General features: G+C 41.3%; 2 protein-coding genes across 2 annotated transcripts; both read left to right on the top strand.

Annotated features, from left to right (window-relative positions):
* The first annotated feature begins 1,852 nt into the window (after window positions 1-1,852).
* Window positions 1,853-19,617, top strand: LOC139455480 (failed axon connections homolog). The gene is made up of 6 exons (XM_071237031.1): window positions 1,853-1,938; window positions 14,252-14,366; window positions 15,162-15,358; window positions 16,962-17,152; window positions 17,686-17,802; window positions 19,359-19,617. The coding sequence occupies exons 1-6, from the start codon at window positions 1,934-1,936 to the stop codon at window positions 19,463-19,465; spliced, it is 732 nt and encodes a 243-aa protein (XP_071093132.1). The 5' UTR covers window positions 1,853-1,933; the 3' UTR covers window positions 19,466-19,617.
* Window positions 5,929-9,920, top strand: LOC139455479 (uncharacterized). The gene is made up of 2 exons (XM_071237030.1): window positions 5,929-6,386; window positions 7,130-9,920. Exons 1-2 carry the CDS (start codon window positions 5,929-5,931, stop codon window positions 8,133-8,135), a joined length of 1,464 nt encoding a protein of 487 aa, XP_071093131.1. The 3' UTR covers window positions 8,136-9,920.

Below are 19,617 nucleotides of genomic sequence, written 5' to 3'. Positions count from 1 at the left end.
TCTGAGGACATCCCATTAGAGGTCACGTCAGAACGACCTTTCATCCGACCAATCAGAGCGTCGCTTTCCAGATCATGAAAGTGACAGTCGGAATGTGATTTTCAATCTTGCATCCTTGAAACCTTTAACACGGGGTATTCCGAACGATAGTTACGGGTTTAACGATTGAATCAATACAATCTAGACCATCTAATAGCCATTCCAGAATGTTCTTTTGTTCTGGTTTCAAACTTTGAATCGAGAATTTATCAAAATATGTTTCGAAGAAAGCACGAGAAAGCTGCCTTCTGATTGGCTAATGTCGACTTCTCGTCAGTCCTTCAAAAGGTCGGTCAAAGTTCGCGCAAGGTCGGTCTGACGTGACCCGTAATGGGATGTCCTCAGATCTTTGTCTAGCGGCAGCTAGAACTAAGATCTTGTTTTAATGAGATCATTGAATATCATATCAATCCATAGCAACCGTTTCTTACATAACATTTTAAGAAATAAACATTTTCAAGCAAAACTTTGCATTTCCCAAGCATACAAACGTCTGTATGTCAGTGTCAAGCATCGATGAAATGACACTGAAGAATCCCGATTTATATATTGTTAAATGTTATCAATTACATGCTGAGATGTTTAATCATGTGCCTTTGCATGAAATAAATATATTTAAACACAGTAATCCGTACACATGTCGATTTCTCTCCAAACTATGACTGATGTATGACCAAGATCGTTCATGGTTGAAGACTTCAGCAGCATGCATATCACACACCAACAACCTCACTAGACTGCAGCAGCATGCATGTCACACCCGAACAACATGACTAGACTAAAGCAGCATGCACATCACACCCGAACAACATGACTAGACTAAAGCAGCATGCATATCACACACTAACAGCCTCACTAGACTTCAGCACCATGCATGTAACACCCGAACAACCTGACTAGACTTAAGCAGCATGCATATCACACCCCGACAATCTGACTAGACTAAAGCAGCATAAGTATCACACCCGACAACCTCACTAGACTTCAGCAGCATAAGTATCACACCCGAACAACCTCACTCGACTGCAGCATGCATATCACAGCCCAACAACCTCACTAGACTGCAGCAGCATGCATATCACACCCCAACAATCCCACTAGACTGCAGCATGCATATCACACCCCAACAACCTCACTAGACTGCAGCATGCATATCACACCCCAACAACCTCACTAGACTGCAGCATGCATATCACACCCCAACAATCCCACTAGACTGCAGCAGCATGCATATCACACCCCAACAATCCCACTAGGCTTCAGGAGCATGCATGTCACACCCCAACAACCTCACTAGACTGCAGCAGCATGCATATCACACCCCAACAGTCCCACTAGACTGCAGCAGCATGCATGTCACACCCCAACAACCTCATTAGACTGCAGCAGCATGCATATCACACCCCAACAATCCCACTAGGCTTCAGCAGCATGCATGTCACACACCAACAACCTCACTAGACTGCAGCAGCATACATATCGCACCCCAACAATCCCACTAGGCTGCAGCAGCATGCATATCACACCCCAACAATCCCACTAGACTGCAGCATGCATATCACACCCCAACAACCTCACTAGACTGCAGCAGCATGCATATCACACCCCAAAAACCTCACTAGACTGCAGCGGCATGCATATCACACCCCAACAATCCCACTAGACTGCAGCATCATGCATATCACACCCCAACAAGAGTTTGCCCGAAGTTAGCCAACCTTTATGTACACGCATTCCACAGTCGCCAGGTGACCACTGTTACAGCAGATAAGAAATATCACATAACGTTTATGGCTTTCATGATATGTGCTGACAACTCTGACTCACCGACAACAGCGAGTGTCATTGACATCACAGGGATACGTGTGTCCACGACTGACTTTTTCCCGTCACTATGAGGTAGGTCAATACTGCACACGAAGCTCCAATACAGCTCCTTCGTGTTTGCTAGTCCTTCACGAACGAATCCGTGGGTATACAAACGATTACACGTTCCAACAGCAATCGTAAGAGGCGACTAATCACTGGGTTGTCTGGTTCAGATTCGGTTATATACATGCTGTCATGTAGCTGGAATATTGGTTAGAGGTGAGGTGAGGTGAAATGGGGTGTAACGTCGCGTCCAAGATTATTGCACTTATATAGCGACGTGCATGTACGTGTGTGTGTTTGTGTGGCTGCTTGTACTAGCCCGGACTGATGCCGATTTATAGTTCTAGCTCACTGAGATACCATGCCGCAGTTTAACATGAATACCCCACACAGACACAGTGTACTGACTCCGAGCCGACCAGTCCTTGTTTTAGCCCCTTAATGCCGAGCGCCAGACAGGGTAACAACAAGTACCATCTTTTAACGTTTTTTGGTATGACGCGGCCGGGTATCGAACCCCGGACCTTCGGCTCTCCAGGCCAACGCTCCTCCACTAGACCACGGAGGCGGTCGGAATATTGGTTAGAAGTAACAAGCAAACCTCTCTAACAAGTGTTAAGGTAGCGAGAGCTTGAGGAATTTGATCAAAGACATGGAGTATATTATGTCTATGATGTTAGAGCCTCCAGGTTAACGTAACCCATATACGCTGGACTTTGTACCGTTTGCCGTTATCATCACAAGGTTTATGTCAGCATCGAGGCCATACTCTCGGGTACGTTGTTGTGGTGGGTCAACTGATAACAGTATGACAACGTGAGTAAAGTACGTCTACGATAAGGGGGTGAAATGGAAATATATAGAGAAGTACATATACGTGTTGTGCGTGTTGTGTGTGTGCGTATGTGTTGTTTTGTGTTATGTGCGTGTGCGTTTGTATCAGCTCGAACTGGTCTGGACTAATGCCGGCACTAGTCCCCTAAGATATCATGGCACAGTTTAACATGCGTCATGACAAAAGACCTTAAGGTACTGTACTTGTTGTTACCCTGCCTGACGGTCGGCATTAAAGGGATAAAACAATGACTGGTCAGCTCGGAGTCAGTATACTGTGTTTGAGTGAGGTGAAAAAATTATCCTCTTGATCTCATTATTTATTAAAAGACAATCAAAGCTATTATGAAAGTAGCCGCCATTTTATAAGTTGAATTTGATATTTTCTAAGGTTTTAGGGATGCATTTTCTTACCTTAAAACAGAATCCATGTTTAACTGCCGCTTTATATCTCAGTAAGCTAGCACTATAAAACCGGCACTAGTTCTGACCAGTACAGGAAGACTCACAGACATACACACGTGCATGCACGTCGCTATATAAGTGCAATATTCTTGAACGCGACGGTTTACCGCATTTCACCTCACCTCACCCGCCAGGAGATCGGAGAGTGATGGCTTTTATTTGGTAGTGAAAACGAAACTTCTCTGAGTTGCTCTTCTTTGTGAGTCAGTAAAATGTTTGTACGTAAGTCAGCGATCTCAGAATATGCAGCAAAGGGATCACAGATAGTGCTAGATATTATAAATATTACTTAAATTAATATAATATTACTTATGTTCTTGAAGTAAAAGAAGAAATTGTCAGATAACCCTTCAAACACAGATGTTTTAATTTCAACGCGACCTGTTGTATATACCACAGTATGGGCAATCTAGTGCACATATAGCCTAGTGGTTAAAGCGTTCACTCGTCACGCCGAAAACCCGGGTTCGATTCCCGACGGTGATGTGTGAAGCCAGTTTCTGGTGTCCCCGCCGTGATAATGCTGGAATATTGCTAAAACGGGCGTAAAACCATACTCACTCACTAACAGTGTCTCAAAAATTCAAATTGTATACTTCCCTACTTTATTGTTTAATGACGCACTATTTCAATATTTCATCTATATGATGAGTGCTCGTAAATAATCGCGACTTAGACAAGCATATGATTGGTATTGTAAGCAATGACCCATGCCATCGAGGTACTGGGATGCTATCATCCAAATCACCGGGCCTGACCACCCCATCTGTTCAGTTGACTCAGTTGCTATATGTACTTGGGAATTTCAGCGTGGTTTGAATATTAAAGAAGTCACACTATGTTGTTGGTACATGTATGTGTTTAAAATACTTCTTTACATCTCTAGTCATGGAGGACATGTCATTCCTTTATGATGTTATTAATATATTGATTTCATATAAAATGTGTGTACTATTTCTTAACGTTGTCCGGGAAAGGACAATTTCAGTCATGGATGCAGTCATGCAAAAGTACAAAATCAAAATTGATAATTTTATTGAATGTGTCTGCAAAATGCATTGTTGAATGATTTAAAACCCCAAACCGCCTTCGATTGTCAGTTTTCTTCATCTTATTTTAAGATTGATTGGGCTGAAAAGTTTACCATATATACTAGTATATATATATTTTAAAGAGAGGTTCAAAACTTTACAACAGGAGTATATGAGCGTTGCTGTAACGCCTATATTAATTTTACAATAAGACGCGGGTAGTGTTAGAGTTGTAGTTCTTTTTTGAATTTCTTCTCGTGAAGGTGACACGTGAAGATTCCGGGGTACAATAGTTCTTCAGCAACCAATGCTTGTCAGGATCGCGTGGTCAGGCTCGCTGACTCGGTTGATGCATGTCATCGATCCCAATTGCGTGGATCGATGCTCATGACATTAATCACTGTATTGTCTGGTCCAGGCTCCATTATTTACAGACCGCCGTCATATAGCTGGAATATTGCTGAGTGCGGCGTTAAACAACAAACCAACCAAAAAATCTCGTGAAGGTGGAAACCTTCGAGAGGGGCACGAGTCTCCATTCGGCTTGTCCCAGATTGACCCGAGTTCGTCGCGAATAGTGTCAATGTATTTCAACAGCCACAATGACTAGTAGTAACTGTGCAGTAGGTCAAGTTCACCCACGTCTAGGTTCGGGGTAAAGAGGTATCATTTCGAATTTGTATTTCCGTCACCGTCAATGGTGACATGTTTTCTACAGTCCGGTACTATGATGTGCCTTGGTGCACATGTAACATCACCAGGTGTTATTGATGCCAGATATATCATGGATGATATGGGCAGTTTGCGTGTTGGATGAAAATTTGTAGGTCTGGTTAGTTGTTAGGCACGCTGGAGTGTAATGCCTTTTCATATTGATTTAGAGCCTTCTTGACAAATGAGCACCATTTCTGTTTGTCCATAAACGTGCCACATTTTAGATAAGGAAAACAGATGCCTAATAGCAATTAGAAACTGTTATAGACCAAAGAATAACAGTTTACATTTTTTTCTCTCTCTCTCTCTCCCTCTCTCTCTCTCCCTCCCCTCTCTCTCCCCTCTCTCTCCCTCCCTCCCCTCTCTCCCTCCCCCTCTCTCTCTCTCTCTCTCCCTCCCCTCTCTCTCCCCTCTCTCTCTCCCCTCCCCCTCCCTCCCCCTCTCTCTCTCTCTCCCTCCCTCCCCTCTCTCTCTCCCTCCCCTCTCTCTCCCGTCCCCCCTCCCTCCCCCCCTCTCTCTCTCTCTCTCTCTCTCTCTCTCTCTCTCTCTCTCTGTGCATCCTGCTTATCTCGTTTACCGCACTCTATTAATTGTTCCTCCACCTATGGTGAGGCCATATGAAAATGGTGTGTGTGTGTGTGTCGCTCTGTGTGTGTGTCTGTCTGTCTGTCTGTCTGTCTGTCTGTCTGTCTGTTTGGCTGTCTCTGTTTATGTGGCTGCCTGACCTATCCCGGACTACTGCTGCTACATACATCATCAATGACACAGCTGTCAATTCTGATAACAAAGTGTTCTTTACACCCAGGAGATGTAACCCCTAACCCTAACGACAGGTTACCAGCAACACTGATAATGATAACCCAGTAAGTGTAAACCAATCAGTAGCAGAAAACATCGTTTCATATCAAGAGGTAAACGCACACATCGCTCTAACGGACAAGGACATCTTAGAGGATAGTGTACAGCCCTATAGATGATCGAGTTTAAAAGCCTTTTCTGGTTGCTGACATGTACCTCCCTGATCTGTTTTTGTAGTAGCCAGGACAGTATTGTGTCTCTCTCACAGAAACTGGAACAGTTTGAGGAGGAACTGCTTGATAACAAGGTCGATATGCTCCGTATGGAAAAAAGGGTACGTAACACCATAGATGTCGCCAGAACTTCACTGCGATCTGAATTGAAGGAAAACATACGGGATCAAGTGAGAGAAGCCATGGCCGAGATTCTACAAGGAGAGTCTCTTCAGGACATGGTGAAAAGTCAGGTTGTCTCTGAGTTGCGGCATCTGAAACAGGGCTACTATCAGATGAAGAGGCAGTTGCATCATGTCTCTAGATCCCTCAAAGACTTTCAGGACGAGACGGATGAATTTCATAAATCTGTGCTGAAGAAGGGAGATGTGTGGAATCGAGAAAACTCAAGTGATACCTGTGTCAAAGTCAAAGTCAAAGAAGTTTATTGTACAAAAGGCCACCGGCCCATATACAAGAAAGAGTTACGCATATAGATACAATTACATTTGTTACACATTGGGATATACACGTTGTTTGATTAATTCATTTCTTTTGGCTAATGCATGCTTAATATAAAGAGAAAGATTTAATATATTTGATTCGTTCTTTGTCGTCAGCATAACTACAAAGGCGTTTATCGGTGACATTGCTATTAAATAATCTTTTATATATTTCTTTCGGAGATCATTGTAAAATGGACAGACAAACACAAAATGAATTTCATTTTCTATCTCTAGCTTACACAATGGACAAATTCTTTTCACTTTTTCAATGGACAGTTTTCTTCCTTCATTTACAAATAGGTCTAGCAAACCAAGTCGATATTTAATTAACTGTTTTCTTAAGTTTTCCGTAGTGAGTACTGATAAATATATTTCTGGTTGAAGTAAAGTCTTGAAAGTTTTGTAATATTCATAACGCGAACTATCCTCTAAAGTGGAGTGCCATTCTTGGTAGAACATATTTATAGACCGATTCCGAAATTCATTAAGAAACATATTTACATTTCCAACTGACTGACATAGCCATATAAAACCAAAACCATGCGAAAATAAAAGATTTCTTATATGCGATGTCCAAGTATTCTTTCCCATGTTATCTAAATGTAGAAGCATGTTATAGGCTAATTTGGGGAGACGTTGTTCATGCATATGAAGAATTTGTCAGAGATAAACACAGACTGGAAATAGAACTACAGAAGTGTGATGTTACTGCTGCCGAGCTCCAGACTGACATCAAGCGATACATGACATTGAATGAAACGTGTCAGTCCCAAATATTACAGATGAAAACAGCTCTTGATGCATCTTCTTTACCCCCCGCCCCTGTAAATGTAACCACAACCTTCAGGCCACCTGTGTCGACAACGTCAGTGACGACACCCAGGCCAGAGGAGGAGAAAAGTAGGATCCTGATTGCTCCAGGCTGGTCAGTCACCCAGCACCAGTTCCGTCAACTCAACATTCACAGTAACTCACTTAGTGTCTATCAGTATCACACCATGAAGGATGTGACATATGTTGCATACATAGCTAAAACAAAGGAACTTCTGATAGGATTACGGAACCCTGATAAAATAGTGTCATCTCCACTGGATACAAGTCACGTGACGGTGCTAAGAAAAGGTGTAGAGACATATGGCATGGCAGTGGATGAAGATCGGGACATTGTATTCATAGCCACGTATCAACCACGAATGTCAATCAGCCGCATGTCTACACAGGGGAAAGACTTTACAGCCATCATTGAGTTATCCAAGTACGGAAACACCCCAAAGCAAATAACTCTTGACACAAGGAGAAAGAGGATATATTGGTGTAATGGCGGAAAACTGTTCACATTGACCTATGATGGTCAAGGTCTGGCAACATTAGCCACAGGAGGTAGCCTGTATGCTGTAACCCTAGATCAGACAGCTGGTGTGTTGTATTATAGCATTAATAAAAAACTGATGAAGATGTCAGTGTCCACTAATGTCAGTACAGAGGTGACCACACTGAGCGCCGACCCAAGGAACATGAGACTGTACAGAGGCACTATCTTCTTCAGTTGCCACAGTTCTCCTATTGTAGGTGCAGTGGATGTGACATACAACACTGTTGCATACACTCTCCAGTCATTACACATGAAGGGGGCTGGTGCTTTACTTATGTGTTTGATTCCCTGAATTTTATGATGGATATTCTACCATGAATTTTGAAAATAGTCGATTTTATTTGATCAGCCAGAGGTTTCAACCTACAGTAACAACCTCTGATTGAAACAGTTGATTTGAAAACTGCATCATCGCGAAAGCTAATACTGTAAATCTTCAAATTAACGCGAGCTTGAATTAAATGCGAAAAATGCCAGTGGTTTTTGTTCGAATTAATGAAACTTCGCATTTATGTCTCTTAAATGACTATCAACAATAAGACACTATCACTGCACACTTTGGATAGCAACGTGCATGCGCATTGAGTTTGTGGCTGCTTGTACTAGTCCGGACTGATGCTGATATATAGTGCTAGCCCACTGAGAAACCATGCCGCAGTTTAGCATGAATACCCCACTCAGACACAGAATACTGACTCCGAGCCGACAATGCCTTGTTTTATCACTTTAATGCCGAGCGTCAGACAGTGTAACAACAAGTACCATCTATTAACGTCTTTTGGAATGACACGGCCGGGGATCAAACCCCGGACCTTCCGCTCTCCGGGCGGACGGTCTACCACTAAACCACGGAGGCGGTCGGTTATATCAGTGACGTGATTTATAGAACTGAACCTTGCAGTGCTTGCTTCATTCTCTAGGAGTGCCATCTTTAAGTTCTTTAAGGTTACCAAGTGGCTATATTACACACTTTCAATGACTAAAGTATGTGCGACAAAAGTCAAAATATGTCAAGCAAGAATGTTTGACAATACACATAGCTTTCACATGACTGTTTTCCCTCGGGTTCCTGATATATATACAATAGGACATGTGTATAATGTATCAAACGTGATTGCTATGAATGATGGATCTTGTCACACCTGATATAGATGTTACAGACAATGTCACTAATTAGGCAACATGTATATAGGACATGTGTATAATGTATCAAACGTGATTGCTATGAATGATGGATCTTGTCACAACTGATATAGATGTTACAGACAATGTCACTAATTAGGCAACATGTATATAGGACATGTGTATAATGTATCAAACGTGATTGCTATGAATGATGGATCTTGTCACACCTGATATAGATGTTACAGACAATGTCACTAATTAGGCAACATGTATATAGGACATGTGTATAATGTATCAAACGTGATTGCTATGAATGATGGATCTTGTCACACCTGATATAGATGTTACAGACAATGTCACTAATTTGGCAATATTTATATTGAACTTGTGTATAATGTATCTAACGTGATTGCAATGAATGACGGATCTTGCCACACCTGATGTACATGTTACAGTCAATGTCTATAATTTGGCAATATTTATATTGAACTTGTGTATAATGTATCTAACGTGATTGCAATGAATGACGGATCTTGCCACACCTGATGTACATGTTACAGTCAATGTCTATAATTAGGCAATATTTACATAGGACTTGTGTATAATGTATCAAACATGACTGTTTTCCCTCGGGTTCCTGATATATATACAATAGGACATGTGTATAATGTATCAAACGTGATTGCTATGAATGATGGATCTTGTCACACCTGATATAGATGTTACAGACAATGTCACTTATTAGGCAACATGTATATAGGACATGTGTATAATGTATCTAACGTGATTGCAATGAATGACGGATCTTGTCACACCTGATAGAGATGTTACAGTCAATGTCTATAATTAGGCAATATTTACATAGGACTTGTGTATAATGTATCAAACATGATTGCAATGACGGATTTTGCCACTCCTAGAACACTCATTCTGTGATTATATTTTTACATAACATTGCAAAGAAGGTAATAAATACTTTTTTTATATTTCCATTTCTATTATCGGTGTTTCCAACTTACACAAAATAATGCTTCTGTATGCATTATTTCCGGTGGCACGAAGGAACCTGCCGTTATATATTCTGGGAGGGGTCGGGAATTATTTTGCGTGTTTTGAAGACAAAATTCCCAGCCCCAGGATGTTAAATGGTCGGTCTCCAAAGACTTCCCTAATCTGAGATAAACATACTGTGTTTTCAATGTAGAGTTATGTCTCCTGTAGATTTAACAATTCAATTTAGCTTGGCGATCACCGTCAAAACCCGATAGAACACGTTCCTAGGTCACAAACGGGTGCGTTTTGAAATTGAAAATTTGAATAAATAAAATATATATGTAGGAAATGATTACGCATACCAGTATGTTTTTTTCAAGTGTATAATATGCGTACGAAATACGATCTTATTTGCGGACGCATACCATGAGTCCTGAATATCCTCTAAAAATAGACCCACGAATCCTACGTACCAAAATGGGGTTGGCCGAGTCATACCAAAAGCCGTTAAGAGATGGCACTTGTTGCTACCCTGTCTGGTGTTCGGCATTAAAGGGATAAGATTGATGTTAATCATATTTAACAGACAAAGAGACAGATGGTGTATAGTCCAGAAGCTGGCATCAGAAAAACAACGACAACGTAGCACACTAATTTCGGGTAATGTCTTTGGTTCATCTCTTGACCTGCTGTACAAATAGCAAATTGTGGTATCAGTTTTTAAATATAGGTAAATGTTGGGTATTTCGTGTATTTGTAAGGTTTGAGGTCAGTTGAAGGTATGTGATCATTGTTCTTTAGATAACCATATACTCATAAACATTTGAATTTTTACAGATTAGTTTAATATGCAACCAGACATAGTCACTTTAACATATTATTAAATGATTCTTTCATGCATTCGGGATATACTCAGTCCTGATTGGTCAGTCAGAGGTTTCAAATCACAATAACTTCTGATGGAAACAGCCAATGTGACGACCACATCACCGGGGAATATATAAAGTATTCTTTCTCAGTCATTCTCGGTTATCATTTATATGTAATCAAATGTAGAATTACAAGAATAAGTTGTAAAAAATAGTAACTACGATAACATATGTGTCGCAATACATTTTGTGAAGAATAAAACGATTGATATCGCCTGAGAGAGTATTTCAAGTACATTGTATTGAGAACGTCAGTCAGCTGGTGTAATGCGCTGTTTTGACTTACCATATGGTCCCATTTTTATTTCAGGTGAGCAGTTGACTTGCCTTTACACGTGTTTGTGACAAATGCCATCGGCGGGGCAGAATCCCTTTTCGCAAACACCAATATCATCACCATTTGATAATAATTCATAAACAAATGCTTATATGTAGGTAGAATCGAACAATGAACTCTGCTTTTAATAGAGATTTCGTATGATTATGGACAGGCATTTTGTCGCTTTTACTTATTGAAAGTTGGTGCTTTTCTATAGCCGACAGTGACATCATATTTCCTGAGTGACAATGTGACGTGACGTCATAATAGTGACGAAAGGTGTAGAACTAACCCTTGCAAGGCCTATTTCCTTATTGTTAGGAGTGCCCACGTCATCTTTTTTTGTGTTTTCAATTTAGAGTGAGGTTACCTGTTGAATTAACCATGCTAGATTAAAATTTGGAACTGATCGTGCAGCTTTACATTGAAAACACAGCAGGTGCTTTCTTTTGATTTAGGGACAATTCTTTTTACACACGCATAATGTTTGATCCGAACAATAAATCTTAAATATAATTTCAGTATGTCAACCAAAACAAAGAAATATTAACAGCTAATTATATATCCAGGTAAATATATAAAAAGTGAGACTTTTCCTAGGAACTGAATAAAATAACTAATACAGATAATTAGAAATCACATTAATAGTATTTTGATGTGGTAATGCATACACTCAGCAAATAATATTTTAGCAGCATGGTCACACATGCAGCTCACTCCAGCCGAAAAACAAAACATTATGCGAGACCAGCCATAATATTCTTCAAATATAATGCGAAGATGAATAGTACGAATGTGACACCACTTAATAGACTATCTGAGAATTGACCGAGCATGGGCTCTATCGATCTCTCTGTGTCTAAGTAGTTAGTGAGTATGTTTTCACGCAGCTTTTAGCTATATTCCAGAAATATCACGACGGGGGACACAAGAAATGGCGAAACCGCATTATCAGTGGTTCATACTGGGAAAGGGAGGTCACTCTAATTTCAAACGGGAGTTATCTCCGTTGTTTTCGTATTTACGAGAAATGGCCTCAGTCACGTTGTACGTTGTTGTTGGTCCAGCTATTAAATGCAAGCTTATCACTAAGGTAAAACGTATTCTTCATTAAATTTTTGAATGCATTATATATTTATGTTTCCATCCGTACATCTTCTTAGATTGGTTTAGTGCTGATAACCATTTTCTAAAATGTGGGCCCACATTGTTCCCGTCATATATGGTGATCGAAACAAGTGGGCCCCCACATTTGTATATCGCCGAGTGGGTAGACGTTCTTCCGTCATAGTGATTGCAACAGGAGGGACCACATATATAAATCGCTAAGCTTCGTGAGCTTGACTTACGTATAACCATTTTCTAAAATGCGGGCCTTCTTCTTCCGTCATGTAGTGATCGAATAAGGTGGACCCACAATTGTAAATCGCTGGGCTTCATTGGGTTGACAGAGGCATTCAGTGGGCGCACATTTGTCATTTCTTTGCATGGGTATGTAGCATTACATATTATTCTCATTTTGTAATATTGATAGGAAACGTCTTTGTAAATTATTTAGTGTGATGAAAGGCACACAAAGTCTTGAAGTGTGAATAACGTCATCATAGCTGGCCACACTCGTTCCATAATAGTTTTGCAAAAATAGTTACAAAGCAAGAAACTAAGATCTATTTCAATTTAAATTTACAGAGGCAATACCACTCTTTCTACTTTTCCAGAATAACACATCAATCTAATCACAAGTGTTGGTGGTATATGAGCCTGAAAATATATCTACACTTGAATTAAACTCGGACATGATACAAGCTTATTACCTCAAACTGTTCCATAAAAGGAATGACTCATGAATATTAATGTCCCCACGACCTAGTTTTGCGATATCGATGTTCGTAGAAGTGAGTTCTGCTGTAGTGTCTTCGCATTTGTACATTCTAATTTCTAATCCAGTTATAAGTCATAATACTTATTTTAAATAGACAAAATACCAGTTCGAAATGCGGGTTTGTTTACGTAGAACATGTAATCAACAACAAGTGCGTTTAGTTTCGAATGTGGGCCCACCTCGAACATTCGATTAGGCAAACAAAGTTAGCTCCCTACTCGAACCACCGATAATGCGGTTTCGCCCAAGATATGGGCTTCACACATCGAACCCGGGTCTTCGGCGTGACGAGCGAACGCTTTAACGACTAGCTATAGGCTACCCGATCGCCCCTGTGTCTACGTAAGTCAGGATGATCTAAACCCAATGTTGAATCCAGTCGAGAGCGCCTGTGTCAGTGCAGAAGAAACAAGTTGCGAATTGTGTGAACATGCCGAGATGCATGACTAGTATGAACTTGATCAGTCAATATTGAAACTCTGCCTGAAGAAATGAAAAGTGAGTGAGTGAGTGAGTGAGTGAGTTGGGTTTTACGTCGCTTTTAGTAATATTCCAGCAATATCACGGCGGGGCACACCAGAAATGGGCTTCATACATTGTACCCATGTGAGGAATTGAACCCAGGTTTTCGGCATGAAGGGTAAAGTCCTTAATCACAAGGCTACCCTACCGCACAGAAATTAATAGTATGTCTAATTGGAAAAAGCATTTGTATTTTTCGAGTTGTATGAGGATTAGTTTCAAAGTTGTAGTATAGAACGTAAACATAATCTGGCGGCCTTCTTGGATAACATTTTAGCAGCCATCTTGGATTTTTATAATTGCTAAATGGTCATAGGTGGTTCAAGGGAATATAACTGTATCAATAACATGGAAAATAACACTTTGTGGACTTTGTGTAAGGTTACTACCTTGATTCCGACATGATAAACCAACATGAATCGTTTATATGAACGAAAATGAACACATACCCCTATAAACAAACATTGACCATTGAAAATAAACCTGCTTGAACAGAAACCCTCCGAATACTTGATGTGCTGCGTTGCAAAAGTTCTAGGCTCCTTTTGAAACTCAGCTCTTTAACTATTTAAATGAATTGAACCAAATTTGTTAGAACTGACATTTTGCCTAGCCTAGTCTTCATGCCTGTTTTTCAGTTCTTCCCCAAAGGTGATTCTGTGCCAGATACCGAGAGGGCCAAGGGCGCCTAGCTTCTCCCCATTTGCTCTCAAGCTGGAGACCTTTCTCCGAATGGCCAAAATAGAATACCAGGTCAGTGGAATTAGTCGTGGCTATCGTCGGGTATGTATTGACAATACAATTCTTTATCAATATATAATTGAAGGGAAAGGGTTTTATTAAAATATCAACCCGTGAAGATCCGGTTAGAATAGGCCTTCAGCAACCCATGTTTGCCGTAAAAGGCGACTATGCTTGTCGTAAGAGGCGACTAATGGGATCAGGAGGTCAGACTCACAGGCTTGCTTGATGCACGTCATCGTATCCCAATTGCGTGGATCGATGTTCATGATGTGAATCACTGGATTGCCTGACTGGATTATTTACAGATATATAGCTGGAATATTGCTGAATGCGGCGTTAAACAACAAACAAAACAAACAGATTGAAAAACAGCGTAATATTATGGCCTCCGGTTCCACAAAAATCGTTCACTGGACATGACCGGATCCAGTTTAGTCGCCTCCAACTACAAGCAATATAGTCCTGGGGATCTTTCTTATCCCGTTCTCCTTGGGACTCGCCCGTATAACAGAAACTATTGTGTGTACATACACAGTACCCATCCTCGGTTACCCAGGGTATAGTATCTACAGTCTGTTGTGACCAATATCAAGGATCTTTTCTCCACCACAGCGTCGTTTTGTCACAATCTATATCATTCGTATCTCTTATTTCGCACAGTCTATTAATTATAACAGAATGAACATAATACCTTTGACAATCGAGGATGCCACTGTACCATGGCAGGACAATTTAAGCTGAGAATAACAATCGGAGGAAGTAACAGGATTTCTGTAGCCTAATCATCACATATCACTATTTCAGAACAATTGCAGTTGGAAGCGATCGTCAAAAGGCAGGATTCCCTGGATGAAATACGACGGAGAGGCCGTGGCCGACTCGCAGTTCTGTGTGGAGTATCTGAACCGGAAGTTGAACATTGACCTCAACAGTCACCTGACCGATGAGCAAAGGGCTATTTCTCATGCCCTTCGGAAGATGGCGGAAGAAAACCTTTTCTGGTTTGTTCATGTAGTTATTCGGATTCCTTGTGTCGTATTGTCCTTGTGTCGTCTTGCGTCCTATTTTCCTTATACCGTATCCGTGTCGTATTGTCCCTGTGTATTGTCCTTGTCCCTGTCTAATTGTCCATGTGTCATATTGTCCTTGTGTCGTATTGTCCCCGTGTATTGTCCTTGTCCCTGTCTAATTGTCCATGTGTCATATTGTCCTTGTGTCGTATTGTCCCTGTGTATTGTCCTTGTCCCTGTCTAATTGTCCATGTGTCATATTGTCCTTGTGTCGTATTGTCCCTGTGTATTGTCCTTGTCCCTGTCTAATTGTCCATGTGTCATATTGTCCTTGTGTCGTATTGTCCCTGTGTATTGTCCTTGTCCCTGTCTAATTGTCCATGTGTCATATTGTCCTTGTGTCGTATTGTCCCTGTGTATTGTCCTTGTCGCTGTCTAATTGTCCATGTGTCATATTGTCCTTGTGTCGTATTGTCCCTGTGTATTGTCCTTGTCCCTGTCTAATTGTCCATGTGTCATATTGTCCTTGTGTCGTATTGTCCCTGTTTATTGTCCTTGTCCCTGTCTAATTGTCCATGTGTCATATTGTCCTTGTGTCGTATTGTCCCTGTGTATTGTCCTTGTCCCTGTCTAATTGTCCATGTCATATTGTCCTTGTGTCGTATTGTCCCTGTGTATTGTCCTTGTCCCTGTCTAATTGTCCATGTGTCATATTGTCCTTGTGTCGTATTGTCCCTGTGTATTGTCCTTGTCCCTGTCTAATTGTCCATGTGTCATATTGTCCTTGTGTCGTATTGTCTTTATTTCCTATTGACCTTGTGCCACAGAACTTGTGGTGTATTATGTCTGTCTTATTGTCCTTGTGCCGTACTGTTCCTCTTTGTGTCATTTTGTCCTTGTGTAGTCTCTCATGTCTAAAGTCCAGCAGACCGTCGCAAGTGAAAAGCAGTAAATAATGTCTTTGGACGGAGAGTTGCATACTTTGCTAGATCCCATCGACAATACTTTAATATTGTATGTTCCTCAATCAATGAGTACCAACAGGGTGTGGTCGCTTTTTTAACCAACGAATCGAGCTACATTCAGATTCCGACACCATTGATCGATCAGATTACATCGCACACAAGACACTATTTCTCGCTTGAAAGCCGTGCCTCGGTCTTGAGGCTATCTGCTCTTCACATTGCTCCAGTGTTAGGCAATGGTAGGGATCGCACAACGTTCATACATGCACGGAGTCGAGCTCATTTGACTTCCGTGAGTTATAAACGGCCTTATTTATTCAGCAGATGTACATCAGTGTATGCAAACTCATGACGGACTGGGGGCACGGCACGCCAGAAACCTATGATTGTAGATTCGAATCAGATTATGTTTCTAGTAGTGTCAGCACCATACCCATGCTCGTGTGCTTCACCGAAGTGGTAAACGTCTGAGACCGCAATCACTTGGGGCTTTCCTCCCACTTTAATCTGACACGCCGTGATATAACTAGAATACTGTTAAAAGCGGCGTTAAACCCAACTCTCTCACTCATGGCGTACTCACGATGGTTAGACCCCGGTGATGTTTTGACCTTTATTTATCTTTGCAGGTGTATGGGCCTGTGCAGAGCTGAGAACTTGGACTACGTGAAAAAACATTTCGACTTGAACAGAATAGTAATCTGGCTTGGAACACGAGTTTTCCGGAGTAATACGAAAGCCCACGGAATCGGCCGACACACTCATGAGGAAGTATTGCACATCATGGAGGAAGATTTGAGATCATTGTCAGTCTATCTAGGTAAGGAATGTCGATAAGTGGATGAGGTGAGGCGAGGTCAAATTGGGTTAAACGTCGCGTTCAAGATTATTTCCCTTATATAGTGACGTGCATGCACGAGTATACAGTGCACTACGGTTATAACGAACTCAGAGGGACTGCTGATATTAGTTCGTTATAACCGATGTTCGTTAGAAGCATATACACAGCATATATACAGCAAATGACCGGCAAATGACAAAAAAACAGTTCCTTTTATCCGTCAGTTCGTAAGAAGCGTGTTCGTAATAAACGTAGTTTACTGTACATGTATTATGCTGCTTGTACCCAGCTCAGACTGTTCTACCCCGAAACTGACCAGTGCTTGTTTTGTTCCCTTAATGCCGAGCGCCAAGTACCATCTTCTAACGTCTTTTGGCATGACGCATCCGAAGATCAACCAGCCTTCCGCTATCAGGACAGTCGCTCTGTCCACTGCACAGTAGGACTCAGAAACCATTGTTTTCAAAACATTATGCTATGTTCATCTTTAAAACTGTTTCCTATATTAACAGGGACAAAGAAGTTCTTTTTCGGCGATCAACCATGCGAGACGGACGCTGCTTTGTTTGGACAGTTGTGTCAGATTTGCTGGCAGTGTCCAGGAACCAAAGGGGAACAACTCGTGAACGGTAAATATGTACCACGCAAAAATCATCGACAGTGCCGTCAGGTGGCGCGCTTGTCTCGCCACTTTAACCCCCCTGATGCCGAGTGGGGGCAAAGAGGAGAGAGATACGTCCTGTTCGGACATCGAGGGAGTTAAAGTACACAATGCGGTTGTGGTGAGGTATGATCGACACCTGGCTGCGCTGTGGAGACGTTTTATTCCACGCATCGGCCTGCAAAACATCGTTGACACAGATTTCCTCGATTTTAAGATTTCTGAAATTCCGAGGAGATGTATTTACTAAAATGTATATGTATACATTTTCTAGCTTGTAGTTTTTCCAATTGAGACCGAATGCTAATTTTAAAGAATCTACGCTCAATGGTTATATGGTCATTTCCAGGCTATAGTTGGTGAAGACTGACAGTGTTGTGTTTAAAGGCATGTAAGGGACAGTAACTCATATCATGACAAGTATATCACGTGATACAGAAGAGGTCGTACGTTTGTGTAGGCAACAGGCACTTCTTGACATGCGCACGAAGTTGTTTTAAGCTTGGGTAAATGTACAGAGTTGTCTCCACTTTGTATTAGTCGTAGCCATTTATGGCAATTGGTCATGCGTCTTCCCGAGGCAAGGGAGTTAACTGAATGTAAATGGCCAGTTTCAACCCTAGCCGAACGAGGCTGAAATTTCTGAGTTATATTTTGGCTGGACTAACGAGTTTTTGTCTCGTTCAAACAAAATTCGCGTAACGAAACACCCGGTTCGTACACGACTTGGCGATTGCTGTGCAGATTACGGTCGAATGCAGGATTTGAATTGCAAAGCATGTGTACCGTGAACAAACTTTTCAACAAGGAAATAAAATTGACAAAAATATTTCCATATTAATCAAGCTGACACTCATCTTAACCTGATATTCGGTTCAGGTGTCCAACTGCAAGAGAAAATCCATCAACTACCATTGATATTTTCCCGTATTAACCTGATTTACAAGAACACACATATGTAATATTAGCGGCTCATTGCGAGAGAAAAGTAGGTGAGATGAGGTGAGGTGAGGTGAGGTGAAATTGGGTTTAACGTCGCGTCCAAGCCCATTGTACATATACTCGTATAGCGACGTGCATGCACGTGCGTGTGGGTGTGGGTGTGGCTGCTTGTACTACATTTGATGCCGATTTATAGTGCTAGCTCACTGAGATACCACTAGACCACGTAGGTGGTCGAGAGAAAAGTAACGTTCTGACATAATACCTTTCGGTGCGGATGTCTTTCAGAAACTTGGTGGAGTATTATTATATGATGACCTCAATTACAAGAACATATGTGTAAGTGGTTTATATCGAGAGTTGGGCGGTGGGGTAGTCTAGTGGTTAAATACTCCGTTCGTCACGCTAAAGACCCGAGTTCGAGTTCCCACATGGCTACAATGTGTGAAGCCTTTGCTGGTGTCACAAGCCTTGATATTCCTAAAAGCGGCGTAAAATCAAATTCACTCACTCACACACCCAGTATCGAGAGAAAAGTAAAGTTCTGACGTAATATCCTTCGGTTCGGGGTTTTTTTTACAGAAAAATTCCAAAATTTGGTGGAGTATTGTGAACGAATGAAGACGACATTTTGGCCCGACTGGGAGGACTGCATCACGGCGGACGGAACTAAAACTGCAACAAAATAAAATCCGACTTTTGTGTATGATCATTATGAACGACAAAGGTAAAGCCGACGTTTTATGATGGTCCATATTGACATGTACTTTATGCAATGTGTAGATAGTATTTCAATAAAGACATGTCAAGAAAGAAAGTCAAACCAACCGGTCATTTTTAA

This window comes from Haliotis cracherodii, unplaced genomic scaffold (assembly GCF_022045235.1).
Source record: "Haliotis cracherodii isolate W230 unplaced genomic scaffold, xgHalCrac1.p SCAF_11, whole genome shotgun sequence".
Classification (NCBI taxonomy): Eukaryota; Metazoa; Mollusca; class Gastropoda; order Lepetellida; family Haliotidae; genus Haliotis; species Haliotis cracherodii.
The sequence above is the reverse complement of the archived record's forward strand: the minus strand, read 5'-3'. Positions and strand labels throughout refer to the sequence as shown.